This window comes from Oreochromis niloticus, linkage group LG23, assembly GCF_001858045.2.
Source record: "Oreochromis niloticus isolate F11D_XX linkage group LG23, O_niloticus_UMD_NMBU, whole genome shotgun sequence".
Classification (NCBI taxonomy): domain Eukaryota; kingdom Metazoa; phylum Chordata; class Actinopteri; order Cichliformes; family Cichlidae; genus Oreochromis; species Oreochromis niloticus.
The window spans coordinates 34,339,592-34,362,651 of NC_031986.2; the positions used below are offsets into that span (position 1 = coordinate 34,339,592).

Consider the following 23,060-nt stretch of genomic DNA (forward strand, 5'->3'; position numbering starts at 1 on the left):
GCAGCAGAGCCCCGTCCCGCTGACTTGCTCAGAGGCCTGATCAATGCGACATTACTAAACACTGCTACTTAACTTTTGCCAATAGCCAGTTTCAAGTAAATATACTTTAGAATACATTAAGCGTGATGCATCAGCCACGGAGTCATTCAAGAAGTCATGAAAAGATTAGTCTGTCTTTATCGAGTGATTCCTGGGAAAATAGACAAGCCTACAGAAGCGCTGGTCCGATTCAAAAAACAAAAAGTCTTTGTGTTACAATTACATGAAATGAAATTTTGTCTTGGACATTTTCTCATGTGTGGCTTTGTTTTAAAAATAAATTATTATTATTAATAATAATAATAATAATAACAATAATAATAATAATAATAATAATTTTCGAAAGCGAGCGAAAAATAAAATGTGGTGTGCATGTCTGCAGTTTCCAGCACTCGGACACATGAGTAGCAGGGCTTAAACTGCTTCCTGTAATGAAAATGCCTGTTGACACAGGTCAAACACATCACTGGACAGACGTAACTTGAGCCTTTTTCACAGGTTACATTTTTTTTTGTGGCCACTATCGATCTTTCACAAATACATTGATCGAAGCTCCGGGTTGCGGGTTCACTATTGATTAGTTGATCAGCAGAGTACAGCAGTGCTTAAAGATAAAAACAAAACGCTTTGGGGCCTCATTACAGACTCCGGCGGTGACTTTACAAACTCACACATACTTTTAGAAATGTTCAACTTTTTAAAAATATGATTTGATGTTAATAACAAGGAAATCAAAACACCCAAACATTGCTGCACAATCGTTGCAGTGTGTGTGTGTGTGTGTGTGTGTGTGTGTGTGTGTGTGTGTGTGCGTGTGTGTAAAGTCGATGCCAACGTGGTGCTGAGGCCACCGCCTCGCCCGCTATTATTAATATGAAATAAATCACCGGGTCTGCGCAGCATCGCCCCAGTCACACCGCAGGTATTGACACAGTTAATATTTCATATTGTATTTGCCATAGGATATGCTTATTTAGGTATTCGAAAAGAGTACATTAAAATACAAATTAAAACTAAGCTCTAGGCGGATGCATGGATTTTTGAGGGGGGGTCGGAGGAATGGCTGTTTTTTGAATTCAAATTTTATTTTGGCTTTCTGTGAACGAGGTTTGATGAAGTCGCTCAAGACTAAAGAAATCAACGCTGTCTGGAATATGCGACGTGTCCTGATCACTTCACTTCCCCACGCCCTGCTGGCCCTGCAGTCGTAGGCCTCACCTGAGTAAAGGTGACCCGCACATGTGGCCTAATAACAGGCTCAGATTTGAAAGAAGACTGACAGACGAAGGGGGAGCTTTTGCTATTGAGTTTACAAGTTCTTGGTGAAAGCATAAAACTTTTCAGCGCGTTGTTTTGGGTTGTAAACCCTGGTGAATTAGGAGCAGGGAGCCAGCAATGAAAGTTAACATCCATCACCACCGCGACCAATAAGCTGCTCTGGCCGGCTGGCTGAGCACAGATGACGGATTCGCTGCTGTGCGGGCTTCGGTAATTCATTTTCGATAGCAGTGGTTGCTGGGATCAATACAGGGACATTAACCCAAGCGGACACTGCTGTTCTCCTGATGGCACAAGCCAAAAGCCACCATCCCCCGTTGGCAATCAGCAAAGACACAGTTTTTAGGGTCATCCTTTGCAGGAGAGGAGCTGTGTGCCAAGGCCACGGTGATATCACAATTCATCAGCGAAGTTATGGATGGCCGTGACCTAACAGTTGGTAAACACTGCTCAGGGAAATTATTTTATGCAATTTGCAAATGATTAGTGATGCCACTTTCTGGAGTGTTAGACTATTTTTTCCCCAGCTTCGGGTCGAAATCCTAATGGGCTCATTTTACATAACATCGGTGTAAATGCCAGGGCTCCTCACTTGGTAACTGTGTTCACAGAGTGCAGCAACTAACGACTTACACAGGACTGCTGGTTACTGTCACACACACACACACACACACACAGTTTATAGATTTCACAGAGGTGTTTATGTTGTGATTTTAGGAGATTAATGAGCAAATTTCATTCTATGTAGGCTCACACAACTGCATATATAGACTGCACACGGCAGTTTATTATATGCACCTATTTATCTATGTATTTATATAAAATAAATAAATAAATATAATGTATTTATTTATTTTACTGAACTTCACGTTGCCACAGACTCATTCGGTAAATTTGGGGCATTTAGTGACGTAACGGAAAATCACCACTGTAACAGGTCATTAAGTCAAAAACGGTGTGCGTGCTTTAACTAATTGATTATCGAACTATTAGTTATGTATGCGACAGATTTTACCCAGTGACAAGCAGCAGTACACAACGTAATAAATGTACTCGGTGCTTATAGTAGCTGAAAAAGTATTTAACGACCTCAGTGAAGTTTTATGCTCTCCACGACCTATTCTTTCGCCCATTTCACACAATCCAATCACTCGATCTCAACAAGCCGCTGTATGGTATCCATACTGCGGGCCTCTGCAATAGGCACCAACCTATCGATGGATCCCCTGATCCATACATACGCTGATATTGATAGATTGCTGAACTGGATTGACACCAGCGAGCAGCAAGCAAGTTTTACGCAGAAGTTTTGAAGGCAAGGGATATCATGTCGGAATTTGTGTGAGAAAGTTTGATTTTCGTGGCCTGAATTCGAGGAGCAAAGAAGCGAAAGGGGTCAAAGCCTGGAGGCAATGATGAAATAAAGCTCGACAGATTTATTCAGAAACATTTGCTGGAGGAAAAAAACCCCCAAAACTTTTCTTAAAAAAAGTTATGAGTATAAGCAAAAATTTGAGAAACATTTAATGGTTTACATTTCTGATTTCAGAAGATGTGTGCTTTAGGAAAGTGGCTGTAAAGTACGTGTCAAAGGTCAGACACGGGTCTTAAGGCTGTAATTCACACGTTTTATTACACTGTTAAATATTTTATTGTCTATATAAACGCAATCCTTTGAATATGTAGCAAAAAATATTCCATGCTTAAGTTACAGTTGGAAAAACCAAGACTGTTAGGCATGACTTGCACTTCGAGATGTGCTTTTTTACCTGCCCTCGTGATCTGTTGTGACACGCGTCATGTTTAACCTCCAACACAGCTATCACATGTGCTGCTGGCGCCTGTCAAACACTTTTATCAGACAAAACAAGGAGCGAGTCCTTCTTATCCATCTGAGTGTAAATGTTGCGCATTTACACTCAGTCTTTTATCTAACGCCTCTAACGCAATCTTTTCGAGGATTTGAGGGTCCACGCTTCACAACGCGAGCGAGCCCTGACACGGGGGCCAGTGACGTCAGATTGGCCCCAGACAGGGTTCGCGAGTGCGAGGATAGGCCACGGGGGCGCGCACTTGCGCACAGGCTCGGTCTCATTTTAACAGGAGCGCGGGCACGTCAATATACACACAGCGAGCAGAGCAGCGCTTTGGGTATAGTAGAAGGTGCTCAGCGGAGAGAAACCAGGCAGGCGCAGACACCTTCACGCACCGAGCAGCGGTTTGTTTGGCGGCCGGGACCCGATCCTTTAAAACCATGCTGGATTGACTGCGGAGAGGCAACTCCAATCAATGGCTTGGCTTTGAAATCGTTTCAAATTTATTGGAAAGGAGCGCGAGATAGAGCGACAGAGGGAGAGGGAGAGAGAGGGAGAGCGAGAGAGTGGCGCGAGGGGTGGAAATAAAGATCCTTTCAACGATGGAGCTGACAATGGAAAACATCGGAAATCTGCACGGTGTATCTCACTCCCATCAAACCAGCGACTTAATGAACTCCCCGCACGCGCGCCAGTCGTCGGCGTCGCATCGGAACTTGGTGTCGCACGGGCGGTCAGCCATGGTGTCCAGCATGGCCTCTATACTGGAGGGAGCGGGGGACTATCGCCCAGACCACGCTTTGTCTGGCCCCCTGCATCCGGCTATGACCATGTCGTGCGACTCCGGGATGAGCCTGAGCAGCACCTACACCACGCTGACGCCGCTACAGCACCTGCCCCCCATATCCACGGTCTCGGAGAAATTTCACCATCCACACCCGCATGCTCACCACCATCCAGCACACCAGAGACTTGCAGCTGGGAATGTCAGCGGCAGCTTCACCCTGATGAGAGACGACCGAAGCCTCGCCTCTATGAGTAACCTCTATGGCCACTACCCCAAAGACATGTCCGGGATGGGGCAGCCCTTGTCGCCCCTGTCCAACGGGCTCGGGTCTTTGCACAGCTCCCAGCAGACTCTCAGCGCCTACGGTCCCGGAGCTCACCTCTCCAACGACAAGATGCTCTCCTCGGGGGGGTTCGAGTCTCACGCAGCCATGCTGTCCAGGGGTGAAGAGCACTTGGCCCGCGGTCTCGGGGGTCACGGGGGCGGGCTAATGACCTCCTTGAACGGTATACATCATCACAGCCATCCGCACTCTCAGGCAAACGGATCCATGCTCTCAGACCGAGACAGGCAGACGGTGGTGGGAGGCGGGCAAGGTGCTGGGTCAGGGCAGGTGGAAGAGATAAACACCAAGGAGGTGGCACAGCGAATAACAGCAGAGCTCAAGCGCTACAGCATCCCCCAGGCCATCTTTGCTCAGAGGATCTTGTGTCGGTCCCAGGGAACTCTGTCTGACCTGCTGCGGAATCCTAAACCTTGGAGTAAACTCAAGTCGGGCCGAGAGACGTTCAGGAGGATGTGGAAGTGGCTCCAGGAGCCCGAGTTCCAGCGGATGTCAGCGCTGCGGCTTGCAGGTGAGTGAGGAGACAGCCTGAGTGATGTGGAGGGATCAATTAGAAGTCAATGTGGCGAGACTGTCAATAGCAGCTCAAATAGACATTAGTAGAAGTTATTAGTCGATTGTATCGAGTAAAAGTTCATCATGACAGTTGGGGTGTTAAATGTTGAGGGAGATCTATATTTTGATTGATGCTACAATGCGCAGTAGTATAAACAGACATTGTGTGATAAACAAAAGAGAAGCGCTGTCTGTCAAAAACAGACAGACTCCAAAGCAAACCGAGTCTGCTCAGACACTTTTGGCTTTACGCACGTTTACGCACGAGTACAGTATGCATGCGTGCATCCGTCTTCCTCTGTCTCACTCTTCTTCCTCTCTCTCTCTCTCTCTCTCTCTCTCACACACACACACACACACACACACACACACACACACACACACACACACACACACACACACACACACACAGGCACGCACGCACGCACGCACGCAGAAAGAGGCTAAACAAAGGAACTCAGAGCTAGAAGTGAAATTGATTACATCTTACTTGAAAGGTAAACGCTACACTTTGATATCATTGTGCTCCGAACACCCAGTTTTATTTATTTAACAAACCTCATCTAATTCTTTGGCGCTCTCCTTGTCAAATATGCGCGTGGTCACAAACAAGGATCGTCTGAGGCCTGGCCAAAGAGTCTGGGGAGCATGACCTCCTATGGATCAATATTCCAGGTCCAGGCGTCCCCTTTCAGAGTAGCGCAGTGATAAATGATCGATCTGGATCTGTAAGACACAAACAGATGCGTCTTTCTCTGGTCTGTGTTGTCCCCTCTTCTCTCTGGGATCTCTGTCTACTAATTTGATTTAAGGCCTATTTAGTCATTGTGCTGAGAAATTGTTTATTGCGGTTTGTGAAGTTATATGAGATCTCAGCTTAACAGGACAAATACTAAATGTGGCACAAAGCCTCTCTGCCTCAGCATTTCGGTTTTCTGAATGGTTCGCCACTTTGATCCATCGTTTCGATTTTTATCGCGCAAAGATTGTCACATTAAAGGCTGTGATTTGAACCCAAATCTCTGCCCACTTTAAAGTCTTTAACACTTGCAACCTGATTAATAGGATATAAATGAAAACAAGCGCCACGGTGGAGTTAATACAAAGATGTGAGTGAAAGGTTCCCCATCATTGATGTTTCTGTAAAGGCCTTGTTTAGACGGCTGCTCTTCCAAACGTCAATCAGCGCTTCTGCGTCGTATTTCAGTGAACAGTTCAATTAAGCAGATATAGTGGCATATTTTAGTTCCAGTCAATGCCCTATTGAAAAGCACTTAATGGCATGTAAATTGTTCCTTTGCGTATTTAGTGGGGTTCTGGTAAATAAAGATTTAAACACTCCACAATTGTCTCTTTAAGTGCCACTGCTGTTAAAGCTAATTGGGCTGTGGGGTTTTATATCTTCCACACCCGGCACCAGGATAAAACCCTCAATTCAACTAGCATGCTGGAGTGGCACAGTCCTGTGCAGCACACGGCTGCCGCATATTTGAATGTGCTCAGGTCCAGGACAGACTAGAGGTGCTCAGTGGTGAACGAAAATAAGAGCTGCAGTGTTTTACCACATTTTAGTTTTCCAGAAAGTGCAAATGTTATCAACATTATATGAATAAATGAAGTTTATTCGAAATTCCCAGCACACCATTAATAAATGCTTAGCTTTCTTTTTGGAAACAGCTGATTTTTAAGCCTTCACTGTGCATCAACCTGCTGCCACAGTAGATACAAGGACACTCTAGGTGGGTTAAAATGACAAATGACTCGTATGTAAATGCAGGGAGCAACATTTTACTCATTGCATTTAAAATCACAATTATCCTCGGCTTTCATGTGGGTTGGGAGTGGGAGTTGGGGGAGGCGGGTGGGGGTTTTGATGCTGAAAGTGAGGCTGGGCCATACTCGCTCGGCCACATCAATCAATAAATTCAAATTACTATTCCAAATTCATCACAGTCACACGAATCAATGCAGCTGCCCTGCTTAGCTAATGCGAAAATACCAGTGTCCGCGCGCACACACATGACAATTCACTCCCGACAGGAAAAACAGAGCAGAGGTGCGCACGTTTGGATGGGGGATGTGTGTCCTTCACGCTTAACATCTCCTAATGCTTTCTCCACTTACTGTGTTCTTCATATGCAGACCTGTAACACACGGGCCACGTAAACAAAAGGCATTTCCACACTCTGAACAACAGCGATCGTGGCTCAAGAGTTGGGAGTTCGCCTTGTAATCGGAAGGTTGCCGGTTCGAGCCCTGGCTTGGACAGTCTCGGTCGTTGTGTCCTTGGGCAAGACACTTCACCCGTTGCCTACTGGTGGTGGTCAGAGGGCCCGGTGGCGCCAGTGTTCGGCAGCCTCGCCTCTGTCAGTGCGCCCCAGGGTGGCTGTGGCTACAATGTAGCTTGCCATCACCAGTGTGTGAATGTGTGTGTGAATGGGTGGATGACTGGATATGTAAAGCGCTTTGGGGTCCTTAGGGACTGTTAAAGCGCTATATAAATACAGGCCATTTACCATTTACCATTATGCAGACGGCTGTTGTGTAAGCAGGCAGCTTTAAGAGAGACGCGGGCAGAGTGAGGTTTGGGGGGCATTTAAAGATCGCATTAACGATGAAAACAATTCGTCTTTGCATCTGTGTTGAATTCCACACTCCATCTCAATGTATTTGGTCGAGTCAATACAGCCCTGATCGATAAGGATAGCCAGTGCATCTATCAATTATCCCGCCTCAGCACTCTCTCCCATTGGTTTCTCCCCTGGAGCAGAAGGGAGGGGGGAAGGCAGGAGCCGGAAAAGGTTGGGAAAGGGGACAGCTGGTTTAAAAAAAAAAACACCCCTGCACATATTTTTCTTTTCTGTTATCATGTTCCGTTTGTTTATGGGGTGTATAATCCCTCGTTTGTTCTTTGGAGGGTTCGTGCATCCGGGTAATGTTCACCTTTTTCCAACAGATGTTGGACAACACGGAAAATATCATCAGAAAAAATACATTCCAGGAATATCCGCTTCGCTTCCTTTCATTTACCAGTGATAATGTGCCATGGCATGCCAGGGTCCCCCCCTTTCTCTCTCTCTCTCTCAAAAAAAGAAGAAGAAAAAAAGAAAAGCGCAGTAGGTTCATTTCCATCTGAATGGCCGGGGCACGTGCCAGGGTGTGGAGGTCAAGACCCACAGGACACAGAGGAAAAACATTGTTGAGAATGACGGTGGGAGGCCTCTATTCATGTTTCAATGGACTACACGCAGTTTACACAGGCCTAATCCTGGAGCTATACTCCAGCTCATCCACCACCATCCCCCCCATCAGCGTCACTCTGCGCCCTTTCCTCTCTGCACTAATCCATTCATTTTCCTGGGTAAATATATGTTTTTATTAAGATCCCCAGCCCATTTCCATTCCTTACAACGCACGGCCTTCATTTTGGTTAGGGGTTCATCATTTTGAGATAAACTCAGGCTTTTATACCAAACTGATGAATTCTGGGTGTTTTGTATATTTTAATTAAATTGTTGCTTTTCTTTAAATTAAATGGATGTGTGTTGGTCTGTGTGTCGCACACAGAAGGTTATAGTTGGTTAAAGCTTTGTGTTTATGTCTACAAAGCGTTTTCCTGCTGGTCAGTTTCTGGCGCTGTCCAGAGTGCTGAAATATCCACCGCAGGTTTGAGGACAGTCCAAGGTGGTGATCTGGAGTTTTCCAAATACATACTTGATACCGTTCTTGTGGCCTCTAAACACCATTATTTCATCCAACAGCTTCCACCCAGCGATCAATATTACAATCCACAATCGCGTCAATCACACCACCACGCATCCTACTTTCCAGTCCAGCACGGAGCCCATCGGGGTTTCCATTTAAATCACATCTCCAGCTTCTTTTAGCAGCTGCAGATACAAAGTGGAGGTCATATTTATTTTGGGATCTTCACGGAAATATCCTGACGTAACAAAAATGCCTAAAAGGTGTGCTCTTTTTTTTATTTTTAATCCAGTATAACGGGTTTCACTGGTAGAAACATTAAGAAGTGATTGATGGGGGATAATCTCAAACAGCATTTTTTTTTACATGAAAAGATGGCTTGATGCTGGCCTGCGAAATAATCGACTGGTACGTTAATAATTGATGTATGAGGGGAAGATAGGGGAGTAAACAGTGCAGCTGTGGTTTCAGAGCTTCGTTGTTCGTTAAGCACAGCATCATGTGCTGTAAGTACTGAGACACGCATGTACAAGCATCGCCGTTTCAATCCCCTGGTGGGAGGGCAACAGTCATTTTCTTGAGGTTATACCTCGAGGCTATTTTGTTTAAATCCCGAGTTCAGTGAAGCTCATTCCAAATGAAATGACATTATCTGTAGCCTCGTGTGGAGAGGCTGGCGGGCTGGACTCCTAAACAAACACAGAGAAATCCTAATGTTCGAGTGTGAAATAAGGACTTATAATAATGCACCGCTGGAGTCATGCTGGAACTGCGAAACAGCACAAAGTAAAACCATATACGTTCATTCCCACAGGATAGTGTTTTACCACCAGCACCGCGCAAATGTCGCCTCCTCCATTTCTTCTCTCCAGTATGTGTGTGATCGGGATGCAGAGTGCGTCTGCGCCAATTGTTAAGGCCGATCTGGTGAGCCCTGAATCTGTATCGATTTCCATTCCCCGGCATCTCCTTTCCATCTCTGGAGCTGCGCCATACGGCCATGCAACCCCCTCCATCTCCGCCATACAACACCTTTCCTCCCATTAACAGCTCACCTTTCATAACACATAACAGGGCGAATCTTACGGAGCTGTCAAGTGAAAGTCTGAGAGTTAGGCTTCCCTCTAAGGCTGTGCTATGGTGGGATTAGCAGCGAGAGACGACTCACAGTTCACATTCGTTTAACCTCTTTTTGCTCATTACACATCCCACCCACACTGGCCGTCCCGCACAGCCGGCTCTGACCACGTCGACCTTATTATTCAAAATAATGTCATTTTAATAGAAATCAGATTAGCCTGACTGAAGCGGAGCCCGCGTCGTCTCTCCCACGTCTTCATCCGTTGCTCTCACAGCGCGCGCACGTTCCAATTCACACGGGGTGCGTGGTTAGCAATTATAAATGCAGCAGCGCTCCGTACAGTCTCCAATACCGTCTCTTCCATTTTAGATGATCAATTCCTACGCTGCTCAGTCGCCCCCTCGCCAAACCGGATCGATAGGAGAGAATGACCTTTAAATCAAATTGCTGGCAGAGTCAACGGCATGCACGCGGATCGCATCAAAGGGTTAATGGCACCGCGCGCGTCCCCGTCTTTCCAAGTAAAAACACAAAAGGTCCAAAGCAAAGATAATCCTAATTTAATCTCGCTGTTCGTGCACGCGCTTTGGAGTTCAATAGGTGCACAAAAGGATTTTAAATGTGAAATGAGCTAATCGCCAGTGGAGCTGAGGCCTGAAAACGGACAATATCGCCGTTATAATGTCGTTATAACAGGTGTTATTATAACAACACCTTTTATAATGACACCGCGGGCCTTTGTCTGCAGACTGTGGTGGTTTGCATAAGAGCATCAGTAAGTGAGGACTCCAAAGAGCAGCTGGTGAGCAATTAAAATGTTGACCGGAGTTATGTAACGCCGGGGTGCCCCCGAAAAAACACACGCTCTGCTAGCTCCTGTGCGCGTGCACAGTGCCGACATTCCTGCCAGGCGTCTTTTCAGTCGCTCCAAACTGTTAATTTTATCGTGATCTGTGCAAGTTCGTCATCAGCCCTGATTTATTCCATGCGGTAATTGGCTGTGCTATTTTCCAAATGTCTCTGATACTTCAGGAAATAAGTAACAGATTACTTTTTTGGGTGGGGATTGGGGATTTGAGCAACCAAAACCACCGCTGGTTATAAATCAGTGTCCAGCGGCGTCGAAGCAGCAGCGATTCCGCACACTCCCCTCTTATCTGGCGCTCTGACAAGCCATCGGTTATTAAAGGCCCGATAATGGCTCGTTTAATGCGCAGGATAAGAACAGAAGGCAAGGACACTGTCCGCGCAATTAAAGACGAGAAAGGCGGATATCCATTTGATCAGTGTAAGACTTTAAATAATAATAAAATAAATTATTAATGTAGCATCGCATTAAAGGAGATCCATAAGGTAGAAAGAAAAATTATGAATTTGAGTGAAAAACTCAAATAAGAAATAATCGCAAAAATTAGTCTTTTGTAAAATTGTTTCACTCGCCAAGGGGGAAAAAATATTTGACAGACACAAAAGAAGATTAAATTATTTAACTGAAATTTAGCTCACACTGTAAAATAGTTTGTAAACAATGTTTTGGGTGTAAAATAAATAAATAAAATAAAATAAATAAAAAACAGGTAAAAATCATATCTGGGAAGAAAGAAAGAAGCCTGCAGATGGTTCGTATGTATGGAGCCTTAAGTCTTCCTGGGGTCGATCACAACCAAACCGCAACACACACACACACACACACACACACACACACACACACACACACACACACACACACAGGAACACCGCTTATCGTACCCACAGATGCAACCCGAAACTCCGGTTGGGCAACCCCACACAGATCAACAAAGGAACAAAACGACTGTGAAATCAATTGATGAATGAATCGATGTCAGCCTTTGCAGCCTTTGTGTTACATGTTATTAAATATAACGAACTGCCTTCGGGTTTAAGCTAAAATTAATAATTTGGTTAATTTGTTGCTTTGGTGAGGGACGTGAATGCGCTGACGCTGCGTTTCCGTTCTTCGGGATTTCTGACTGTGAGGCGTGTGTGAGAGATTATTATAGAATATCCTTATGTATCAAAACAAAATTATCATTATCATCATTATTATTATTTTTATTAATATTATTACTATAGTTTTTATTACTGCTACTGGTATTATTATTGAACGGTATCACTGCTGTTTGCTGATCAAAAACTTTGCACACAAAAATAGAAAACCAGTTAAATAAAATATATTTTATATCTTACTGTACAAAAATAAAAACCTAAATATAATTTCCACACTTTTTAAAATAAAACTCAAGTGATAGATCAGTGTTAAAAGGACTACATAACATAAAATTATACATTACATTCAAAATGTGCATGTGCATTTTGTAATAGAATAAAGACACATCGCCTTATTTTATTATATAATATATTTTCTCAATTTTAATATCCTTTGTCTTGCATTGGAGAGAATAAATCAGATAAATGCAATTACATGGGTGCAATAACGGGCTGGGAAATAAGGGCTGGAAATATTTGTGTTGACTCTCTCTTCGCATGATTGAGTGAGGACGGTATTGAACTGAATCTGGAAAATCCTGCATATTGAAAACCTGTCTGCGTCCCCGTGGAGAGTAAACAGTATCATCTGACTGCAGATCAGTGTGATGATTCTCCTGCGACAAATAAAAAATTAGCAGAGAAGTGACAGCTCGGCGGCCAGCTGACATTTGAAGATATTTTTTTTTGAGAAATCAAGTATATGAAACCCTCAAATGGCGCACAAATGTGCACACATCCACTCAGAAGTGCAAATATAAAAATAAAATAAAAATAAGGTAATTAAAGTCCGCAGATCCTGCTAGTCCCGCGAGATTTAAAAGTTGAAAACAATGGTGTGGGATTTGAACAGAAAACAAAGTCGGTAAATATTCTTTTATAATTTTCACCCCACATCTGATTTATACAGTAAATGATGGTGATGGATTAATATTAAACGACATGGTTATTTAATTAATTAAATGCTGATTCGTTTTATGAGAATAATTTACTGCTGGGGTAAAATTATATATAAAAAAGAAGAAATTAAATAGTTTATCATTTCGACAATTTAACAAGATTTCACATAAATATGAAAGCTCATTTAACAGAATTCAGTAAAAGCAAAATTTAACCGAAAAACCTCCAAGAATATTAATTTTTTTAAAAGAAAGAAAATAGACTCCCACCTGTTGTTTGTGGGAAAGCATCCGTATGGCCACCTGTCTGTACATTCACAGTAATAATAAAAAAAGAATCATGATTACAGCTATCACACATAACTCAAGCAATTATCACTGAAATCAATGATAATCACAGATAAGATTATCACTCTAACAATGGATCCACTCATAACAATAAATGGCGCGTGCAGACCAGGGCTGCTATTAAACAAAAAAAAAAAGTAATGCGGGGTAAATTTCAGCTCCGTGCTCTCGGTCCTGCGCTTAAATGGCTGAGTGCTTTTAATTATCCAAAACCTCATAAGGAGCGTGATGATCACAGCCATCAGCCTCGGCTCATTATTGAATGTTCTTAGCGCTGCGCAGTTTCTTGGGTTCACTAATAACGAGCTGGGATGCTTTTCGAGCATCGCAGGCTGACACGGATCTTAAAAAAATGTCTTTAAAAAAAAATCTCTAATTAACATGAAAATCCAAATTCCACTGCATGCATGAGAGTGTTGTGAGAGCTAATACAGCAGCTAGCTCCAAACGTTTCAGGCAGCAGAGAGTCTCGCGGACTTGAAGGTGGGATGTGGGCGAAGGTGTAACTGAGTTCAGGTTGAGTGTTATTGAAGGGCTGGAACAGAAATGCCTCGCAGCTGAGTCGCAGGAGAAGGCAAACAAACAAATTGTGCCGCTTTATCAGTATATTAACACCAATTCTCACTCATTACATTAAGGAGTATTGAGCAGGAAGTGTTTTGGCCTGGCGAGAGAGAAAGAGAGAGAGAGAGTGAGAGCTTGGCACTTCCCTGCAACCGAATGTCACAGTCTGCAGAGAGGGCCGTGTGGATATATATGCACACTGCTATCAATCTTTAGAGCAACAGCCCATGCAAAACAGCAGAGACGTCACTTAATAAACAGGCCGAAGCTTTAACGCCAAACTGCCCAATCACGCATGCTCCATGTGAAGAAGAGGGCAGCTACAAGCAGCCTGCATAGATTATTAGTGAGGACAGCACTGCATTCCAACAATAAAGGAGAGGCACTGTGTGTGTGTGTGTGTGTGTGTGTGTGTGTGTGTGTGTGTGTGTACATATAAAGGCACCCAACCGTAACCCGTAAACATGTTTATTGGTAAATTAATTAAATCAGCATACGCTGTTGACCTCGTCTCCTTTCCAGGGATCACAAACAGGGCCAACCGGAGAAGTTTAGAAAACAAGCAGGACTGTTTCTTTATGCAGATGTGTAATCGTGGTTTCATACAGGCACAATATTAGGCGGTTTGACTTTCTCATTATGAGCAGGAAGGGCAGCGATGATCGATAAATGATTAATGCTCCAGATGAGCTCACATCTGCAGGGATCGAGGAGGCCTCGTGAAGACAGCTGTGAATATTCAGCCTGGCGCAGAAATCGCAGCTGAAGCGGGTGATGATAATTTACTCCTTTTCCTGCTCGGGTTTCAGCAGCACAGAAAGCTGGATCATCACTCCGCTTCCTGCCCGGTGCGCTCTCCCGTCTCCAGCCCCCTTCATGAATCTCCTCTCCAGGCCCACTCCCCCCTCCGAGGCATAATTAATTGGACGAAGTGAATTTCACACACGAATTATTCACGAATCTATCGATCGATATTGAACACCCAGGGCCTTTCTCTTAACCTCGCTTGGTTTGTCGTGAAGCAAAGAATATTAATGTCATCAGTGGAAAAGAAATGGGTCTAACTTATACCGTTTTCATCCGCGCATAAAGGCATTATTAAAGAATTCCAGATGTCTGGAGGCACGGGCCAGTCTGCGGGGACATTCGTTGACATTCATGAGGATTAACTGGACTTCCACTGCGTGTACATATTCATGGACAATGATATTACACCTGTGTAGCCTGTATATGATGTATGTGTGTAAAATAGCGGCACGCGGGACAAACGTGGCTGTGAGAATCAATCTTTCTATGTTAGCGAGGAGCTTGAGGGATTCTTCCAAAGTAGGTCAGCTCCTGCTCTCAGCTCCGAAGCGAGAAATAGAAATCTCATTTCTCTTTTTATCAGCATCACGCGCACCTCGGAAAACACCCAGCGCCAAATCAGGATTTCTGCTGCTGTCCGGCTGCTCTTTGTGCATGAGTTTATGTCCGTCTCTCTGCTCGGTGCCTACTGTAGCTCTAAAAGCTGCAATGATCGATTTTTTTTCTTTTCTACGCCGAGCTTGGTTCAGTAATCAGGGCCCCCTTCCTCACCGATCGATCGATATCGATTACTAAATCCAGCGCCTGTAGCAAAGGCAGCGCACTATGGCGCCCCGTGCAGCCGGGCCACGACGAGAGCGACACCTACCGACCGAAACGGAACAAAGCAAGCGGTCGATGAGGTGGCAGAACGTGACTATCCGGTGGAGAAGATGTGGAGAGAGGCCGGGACTGTGTCAGCTTGCTGTGGAGGCACATTAAGAGAGAAACACTCGTCCTGCTGACTCTGCATCTTCCCCACGCACAGGTGCACTCGCGGCGAAAACGTTTGGATGTGTGTTTCTTACCTTTTAGGCATTGGAGAGAACATTTAAGCATTAGGAACTCTTTGAGATATGATGCGGTTTGACAAATCGTAATACAAATAAATGGGAAAACATTTTTTAAAGCGTTTAAAACATTAAAGCTGTTGTATTTGGCTGGATGGGATTTTTACAGGGTCCTGTTTTTGTGACACATATTAATGCATGTGAATGCACAGTGTGAAGTGTGGAGGCTTCCGGTGAAAATTAAAAAAAGAAAGCTACTAATAAAACTTGGTAACTGCACACAATAATTTTGCATTTAAGATATATCACGAGAGGTTGTGTGTGTTTCCGTGTTTATCCATGCATATGTGTGCATGGTGACACATCTGGACAAACCACAGAAGAATAAAGTTAGACACTAGGAGGAAGTAAATCTGCTCAGACCAGCTGGAAGCTGCATAAGATAAATGGAGAACTGAGTGTTGTAATATATATTAAATATCATTATTATTATTATTATCCTAAAGACAGTAATCAATCTATATTGATAAAAATAGAAGAAGCTGTTTTAAAAGCAGCAAGATCCATAATAAAAATACTCTTGTATGAGATGCAGTGCATGCTCATGTGTAATGAGGAGCTACATTAATAAACACAGGTATCTTGGGAAGCGTATTTAAAAATGCAGCTTGAAAAAACTATTTTAAATGAAGCTGAATGTTATTTAGTATTTTTACCTTTTATAGAAAAAAAAAAAGATTAACTCAGCACTCTTCACGAGCATCCCAGAGGTTCTGTGTTTCGGATAGGAGCAGACATGTCACACATGTCAGCATTGCTCTGCTGCTCCTCCTCGGACTTCAAACAAGCCTGGTGGAGCTTAGATACATGTTAGGCTCATTGTCCTGCTGGGAAACGAATCCTCTTGCACACACGTTTAATCCATACTGTCTGGCATGTCTCTGATGGGGCTGTACGCTTCTCCCCGATGGCCGTGATGATCCAGTACAAGTTGTCGAGTATAGAATAAATAGAGATTTCATCACACCTGGAAATGTTTGAGCACTTAAGCTTTATCACTGGAACCTTGATGTTCAAACTCTGACGTGACTGAAAGAGTAATTCTCAGCAGAGTTTCTTTATAAAGGAAGACACAAATGATGAACTGCTCATATACATTAGAATGAAGTAAGCAGCTCCATTTATTGGGAAAAAGAAAACATCTTAAATATTAACTTTTATCGGTTTTGGAGACAAAGAAATCCGGGATATAAGCTATCCTGTCATTGTTTATCCCTGGAACTACCAGGTGGGATTTACTTTGGCATTTTTAGAGTATCTTCAAGAAAGATAAATACAATAAATACATGATGATGTAATCTTTATAAGAATATGCCTTCTTGTTGTAGTCTGATTTCTGATTCTTTAGTGTCCTACTTTTTTCTTAATGTGAATAATTTCAGACACTAAAGAAATGGCATCATCCTCCTCCCTTTTCCCACCATCATTACTACTCTTAAACCTTTAATAAATCAAAGTATTATACATGATGATACGCTCGCTGTTCGTACAAGCATGGACAAATTTGTATGTGGCATATTAGCATGTTTGTGTGATATATATAGCAGCAGTGTTGATGTGAAATATGAATATGATGGATGCACAAGTGTGCAGGTTAGACATCTGTAGTAAACAGATTGGACTGCAATGGCTGATCAATGGGCTCTGCTCCACTGTAATTAGACACACAGCGCCACTGCTTGGCTCCAGCCACTTCAGCATAATCACAGCCTCCTCTCTCACACACACACATACACACACACACACACACACACACACCCAAGGAGAATATAAAAAAAGAAATCTGTCCTTAAATGCATCAAGACACACACACACACAGCGTGAGAGTGAGACATTACTGAAGGCGAGTATGAAAGTATCAGACAATACCAGCGGCAGCAGGTGGAGACCCCATAGGGATGGCATCTTTCCCGCTCGCTTTCTCTCTCCAATTTGCTCCCGTTTTATTGAGACAGTAGGGAAGCTGAGAGGGACACACAGTACGTTCTGGCAGGATTCGATCCTCAGTCAGCAGGGGAACATGTGGCTGCAGAGGTGGTGCCTTAACCTCACACTCACACACACACATACACACACTCCTCCTACACCATCTCTGGGCGCCATTTCTCCCTTTTACCTTCCACCTGTCTGCTGCTTTCCACTCGTCTCCTACAAATACTTTGAGTTACAACACACTTACCCACATTCCATTAACTATTAATTTCTGCGTTTGCTGCACGCAACCCCATCACCCCCTCGGACACCCTCCCAAACGTAGAAGAGTACACTCAGTGTGTTTTCTTTTGAAAATTGCTCTGTGTATGGGAAGGGGCTCATAGCAGCCAGTGCAAGCACCTCTCCAGTGTTTGTGTTTGGGAGGGGTGGGGGTGTGTGTGGGGGGTTATAAATACCCTCTCAGAGCTCAATAGAGTGGGCTCCAGTGGGCTCTGTTTGAAGTAGCAGACTGTAGACCTGCTGGGGGGGGGATTCTGACCTCAGTCCCTACAGAGAACCCCCCAATTCCTACAGCAAAGTCGGTCAATATCTCGCTTTCTCCTTCACTCGCAGCCCCTCCCTCTTCATCTCAGCTCCTCTCTTTAGTTCTTGCACACACACACACACACACACACACACACACACACACACACACACGCACACACACACACGCACACACACACACTTTGTCTTACTCCTGCTTCTTTTCTGTTCTTCTCTCTCCAACCTATTCTTTCCCTGCATCGGCCCCTCCTCTATCTTTCATTTCCACACACGCACACTCAAACACAAAATGCTTACTTTTGTGCAACAGTCACTCAGTCCCCCATTGCGACTCAAACTGCATTAATATTGAATCAAACAGCAGTGTCTCCAGCTAGCAGGCAACAGCCAGTGCGCCCCCCACCCCCCCAATCTCTCTCTCTCTCACCGCAGGCTGGGTCCCTGTCTGCACTCTGCAGGATGGAAGGAATATTCCCACTGGGCAGGAGGCATGGATTAGCTTTAAATCAACTTTAATATGGCAATGTAGATGGAGCCATAGCATCTCCGCTGGTGTATGAACTAGTTTTATGTGTTTAAGTACTGGGTAATTATAGTTTACACACTTTACTTCCCTCCACCTCCAACTCTCAGTTCATGAAAATGATCACTTTTGTATATTTACCTTGCGTTGTGTTTTCTTTCTCCTCTTTGCCTCCCACTTTCATTCCCATCCCTCCCACCTCTACCATCCACACCAAGCCTGCAAGCGCAAAGAACAGGAGCAACACAAGGACCGCAACACGGCGCCCAAGAAACAGCGTCTAGTCTTCACTGACCTGCAGCGCCGCACACTCATCGCCATCTTCAAGGAGAACAAGCGTCCATCCAAGGAAATGCAGATCACCATCTCCCAGCAGCTCGGCTTGGAGCTCAGCACCGTCAGCAACTTCTTCATGAATGCTCGCCGCCGCTGTGTGGACCGCTGGCACGATGACCACGGTACCAGCCCCGGGCAGCCAGGCACCTCTGCCACCACCTTCTCCAAGGCCTGAGAGAAGCAGGAGAGGGCCTTCGGCGGGCCAAGGAACCAGGCCGGAACAACAGGCGACGCTGGAAATTCCCTGCGAAGCCTGTCTGTAACAGCCCTGCCTGGCCCGGAGCGCCTGAAGGTGTCCTCTACACGATATAAAAATCCTTTGTGCCATGCAATCATCTTTTACGTCAGTTAAAATTTCAAGCTCTCACCTGAAACAAGCATAATCTAAAAAGGTGAAGTGTGAAGTCAGGTCCACTCTGCATTTCTCACACACAAGGACAATCATTGATTTTGTCTTTTTTTTCCTTCTTTTTTGAGAGAAAATAATTTTTATGGCATCTGACAAAGCAAAGCGACACCAAAGATTTGACGTTTCTGTTGGGCGGCATCTACATGATGCCGGCCTCCTCCTTCACCACCCAAGTAGCCACTGATTCTGCTTTTTCCTCTCAACTCACCTCCTTTGTGTCTGCCTCCTCGCTGTTTCCCACACACACACACACACACAGATACACACACCGGCACACGGAAGCAACAAGGGCAAAAGAACGGCAATAAATCTGAAAACAGAACAGCACATAGCCTTATTATCAGAGCCCCATCCTGCACACACACAAGGCCGTCATGAAGAAAACAACGCAGCCTATGAAAAAAACAACAAGGCTTTCCAGTTCTCCGCCTCTACCTCCCCCCTCCTCCTCCTCCTCCTCCCGCAGTCTCCTTCATTCCTCGGCCAAAGGTATTCCCTGATGGCCAGCCATTTCAGAGAGCAGCTCGGCCTGATCATACGGCAAACTAATGAATTGAAAAATGAATCGATGCAGACAGAGAGGGAGCGAGGCCTTGACCCCCTCCTGAAGGTGAAACTCAAGACACTCGGCAGTAGATACTCAGGTCTTCCAGGCCCAGGTCTCGTATATTTTTTGCACAGATGTTGGGAGGCCTGCAGGGAGACGTGTCGTTGTTACTCTTAGCCTGAGCCCAGAGTCTGCGTTTCTCTGACCAACAGGAGAGGCGGGTGAGATGTCTGGACATGCTCTTTGTTCTGCTGGGAGCTTTTCCTCTAATCAATAACTGAGAACCGAACGATGACAACAACACGCTCGGGCATCCAGCCAACTACATTACAGCTGCATAGGAAAAGCAGAATGTAAGAGGAGCACATGAGACCCAGTGGAGATGGGGACACAAAGGCCTCACTACAGCAGCAGCAGCATCAGCAGCATCAGCAGCAAGCACACCTCGCCAGCCTTGCCTGCGCTGGCAGAGCAACAGTGCCCCCTGCTGTTGAAAGCAGAGACCTGCATCCAGCAGAGCAAGGGGGGTTCAGAGTGGAGGAGAGGGAGGGAAGAGCCACTAGATGCTGAGGAGAAGTCATGGCACAACACATTCAGGCCTCGCAGCTCTTTGAAGGCAGATCAATAGCTAACCATTATCCTATTGTTGTTCCTCATCCAACCAGCACTGGTGAAGCCGGAGGAGGGGGATGGTTAGCCTGAATGCTGAAAATGCAGGGATTTTGCAAAGGCAGGGATTTATTTGGGCAATCCAAACGGAATACAAGAAAATTACACAAAGAGAGGAGGGGGAAAGTACAACAGAGTAAAATGTAACAGAAAGGCATCCTAAGTAAGACACATCTGTGGTGCAGTGGAGGTTTCATTTAGATTATTTTTCAGAGGTTTTATGAAATCATTGATTTTCCATTCATTCATTTCATCTGCTTGCAGAAAAAAAAAAAAGAAGCTCAACAGATGTGATTTCAGTCAAACCTGGTTATTCCCACACAAGGGTTATCAGTAGCTAGCCCAAAGCTAAACACCACACTCAGCTGTTAAAATGCTACAACAATTAGTGCCAATGCTTACTGCCTTAATGCGAGTCAGAGAAAATGGTGCTATGGTTAACACACGGTTACAGTGCGCCCTGCAGATGATGGGCGGTGTGTGCCATAGCGCCCAACAATCAGCTTTTAACTGAATGAAATTATACTTTTTTAGTAAAAGAAAAGAAAAAAACAAGAATCTGATTTTAAAGGCAAACAATAACCAAACCTCAAATGAGAAAGACACCAAACATACAGTGCAACACAAAATGTTTCCAACGCATAACTGGACACATTTTGAAGCAGAAGAAAATCTCTCATTCTATCTTTGGTTCTCTACCTCCTCTGTCCCTCTAACCCCATTTCCCCCTCCAACCCCTCGCCCCCTTCCTCTCTATATTGATGCGGGTATTTAATTAGTACCATAGACACAAAGTTTCTATTTCTTGTTACTATTGTGCTCTGTTGTGCATAAGTAAGGCACCTTGTTGATAAATCAAAAACAAAAAAAGGAAGGACTTTTTAAAAGGAAAAAAAGAAGGATGCAAGGACTGAGGCCAACGAAGGACGTGGGTTTTTTTTCTTTTTCTCTTTGCATTCTGTGTGAATATAGACCTGCAGGACATTTACCGCAAGAAAGAGAAAAGACAAGAGAAACAGGGAGCTGCTGAAGAGAAGAATAAATGACAGACACTTTCTCTCTTTTGGCATTTCGTGTCGGAACTGTGGTACTCTCAGCCCCCCCGCCCCTTTAAAGCTGAGCCCTGAGGATGGGGTAAAATTAAGAGGGACAAAACATGACCTCCAAATGTCCTGGCTGACTCGCTATGTTTTATTGGAGGGTGGGGTGGCGGCGCGGGGCGTTTACGCTTGGGACTCCGTAGTTATCTGTGTGGTCTTAAGATGCAACTGTAGCATTTCCAACAATGTAGTCAGATTAGCAGTGCAGATTAGATAAGAGGTGGTCATTGAAGAGGAGCTGATCAGGAGGTACTGACTAACTTCACGTTGCTGTAAGCAGTGAGTTAACGTCGCCAAAGGAAGATGAGCTTAAATTGACTTGTGGTATACAGTTCAGTGAGCATAGATAAATAGCTAGATTCAGCTTTAGGAATGACGCTGACAAAATGACGTTTGTAGTAGTGAGAACCAATGTGGCTACCTCACTAAGCTGAGTGGTTTGTGAAACCGCCACTAATACCAAAGATACTGCAGCCTACCAGTCACAAACTGCCTAGGGGGACACAAACCAAAAAAAGGAGAGCCCCCCCTCTTTGCCCCAAACTGTTACAGACACACTGACGATATTACGCACATGCACGCACGCACGCACACACACGTTCATACTAACAGCGCAGTCAGACTGCATTGTGCCACATAGGAGGAGGTGGCTGCCTTGCAGACAGAGTTGAGTGCCTTTTCCCTTCAACCACGGGTGGGACTGCACTGGACACACATCCACACACCCACACACACACACACACACACAGATGCATGCATATAGCGGCATACCCATTTACAAGCGTGTGCTCACACAGACAATGCACCCATAATTGGATGGACAGAAAGGGGGGCCAAAGAGAGGGACACAGAGTGGGGGCTGTGTCAGCATTTTCTCCCATATTGACTTTCCATCTTGATACACTAGAATACAAGCACTTTATCATGTAGAAAGTCTATAAAACATTTTCTATACGCTATTTATTTGAAACAAAATTATATGTTACTCCTTAATCTGTCGGAGTCTTCGTTGCTGTATCGTCGATCTTCTGCTAGCTCTCAGCCTTCGTGTTTCTCTTTTGCTTTCCGCCCGGCCTGCTTACGCTCTCGGCCGCTTTACCTTCCTCACATCAGAGATATTTTTGTGTAACAGAGAAAGAGAAGGGTAAAGAGGCGGCGGCTGTAAGCACCCAGAGGGCTGTTGTTATAAAATCTTAAATGCCAAATGGCTTTCTTTCTCCCCACTGCGTGCAAGCACAGAGGCTGCACTGGAAAAGTGTGGAAGACTCGCTGACAGTTTATAGACACACACTCTCTCCTCCCTCCCTCCCTCCCTCCCTCCACCTTGTCTGTCCAGTCAACTTTTCCCCCTGGCTAGTGCTAGGACTTGGTAGGCGTGTGTTGACAATTAATTCTGAAATACCTCAAAAACCTTTCATGTAAACTTTATGTAATTTAAACTGAAAATAATACTGCTAATGATAACAATGATTATGAAAGTATGATACTATGATAGTTAGTTTTGGAACTTGTGACTTGAAGCTTTATACTGTTAAATTCCTTTTATTCGTTTGCTTATTTTTCTCGTACGTTCTCTCGTTTGTTTTTTGCTACGGCATGTACTTACTGTTTTCATAAAGGAAAAGACATTGTGAATGTTTCTGTGGAGGGTCACGCGAGAAA

The 23,060-nt window shown here is 44.6% G+C and overlaps 1 protein-coding gene across 2 annotated transcripts; it reads left to right on the forward strand.

Annotated features, from left to right (window-relative positions):
- Positions 1 to 3,376: 3,376 nt before the first annotated feature.
- onecut3a (one cut homeobox 3a) lies at positions 3,377 to 22,194 on the forward strand. Of its 2 annotated transcripts, none has more exons than XM_025903131.1 (2): positions 3,377 to 4,772; positions 18,508 to 22,194. In XM_025903131.1, the coding sequence occupies exons 1-2, from the start codon at positions 3,734 to 3,736 to the stop codon at positions 18,846 to 18,848; spliced, it is 1,380 nt and encodes a 459-aa protein (XP_025758916.1). In that variant the 5' UTR covers positions 3,377 to 3,733; the 3' UTR covers positions 18,849 to 22,194. The 2 variants fall into 2 exon arrangements, with proteins under 2 accessions (XP_025758916.1, XP_003451356.1); XM_003451308.5 differs by having other exon boundaries at positions 18,556 to 22,194.
- The last annotated feature ends 866 nt before the right edge of the window (positions 22,195 to 23,060 follow it).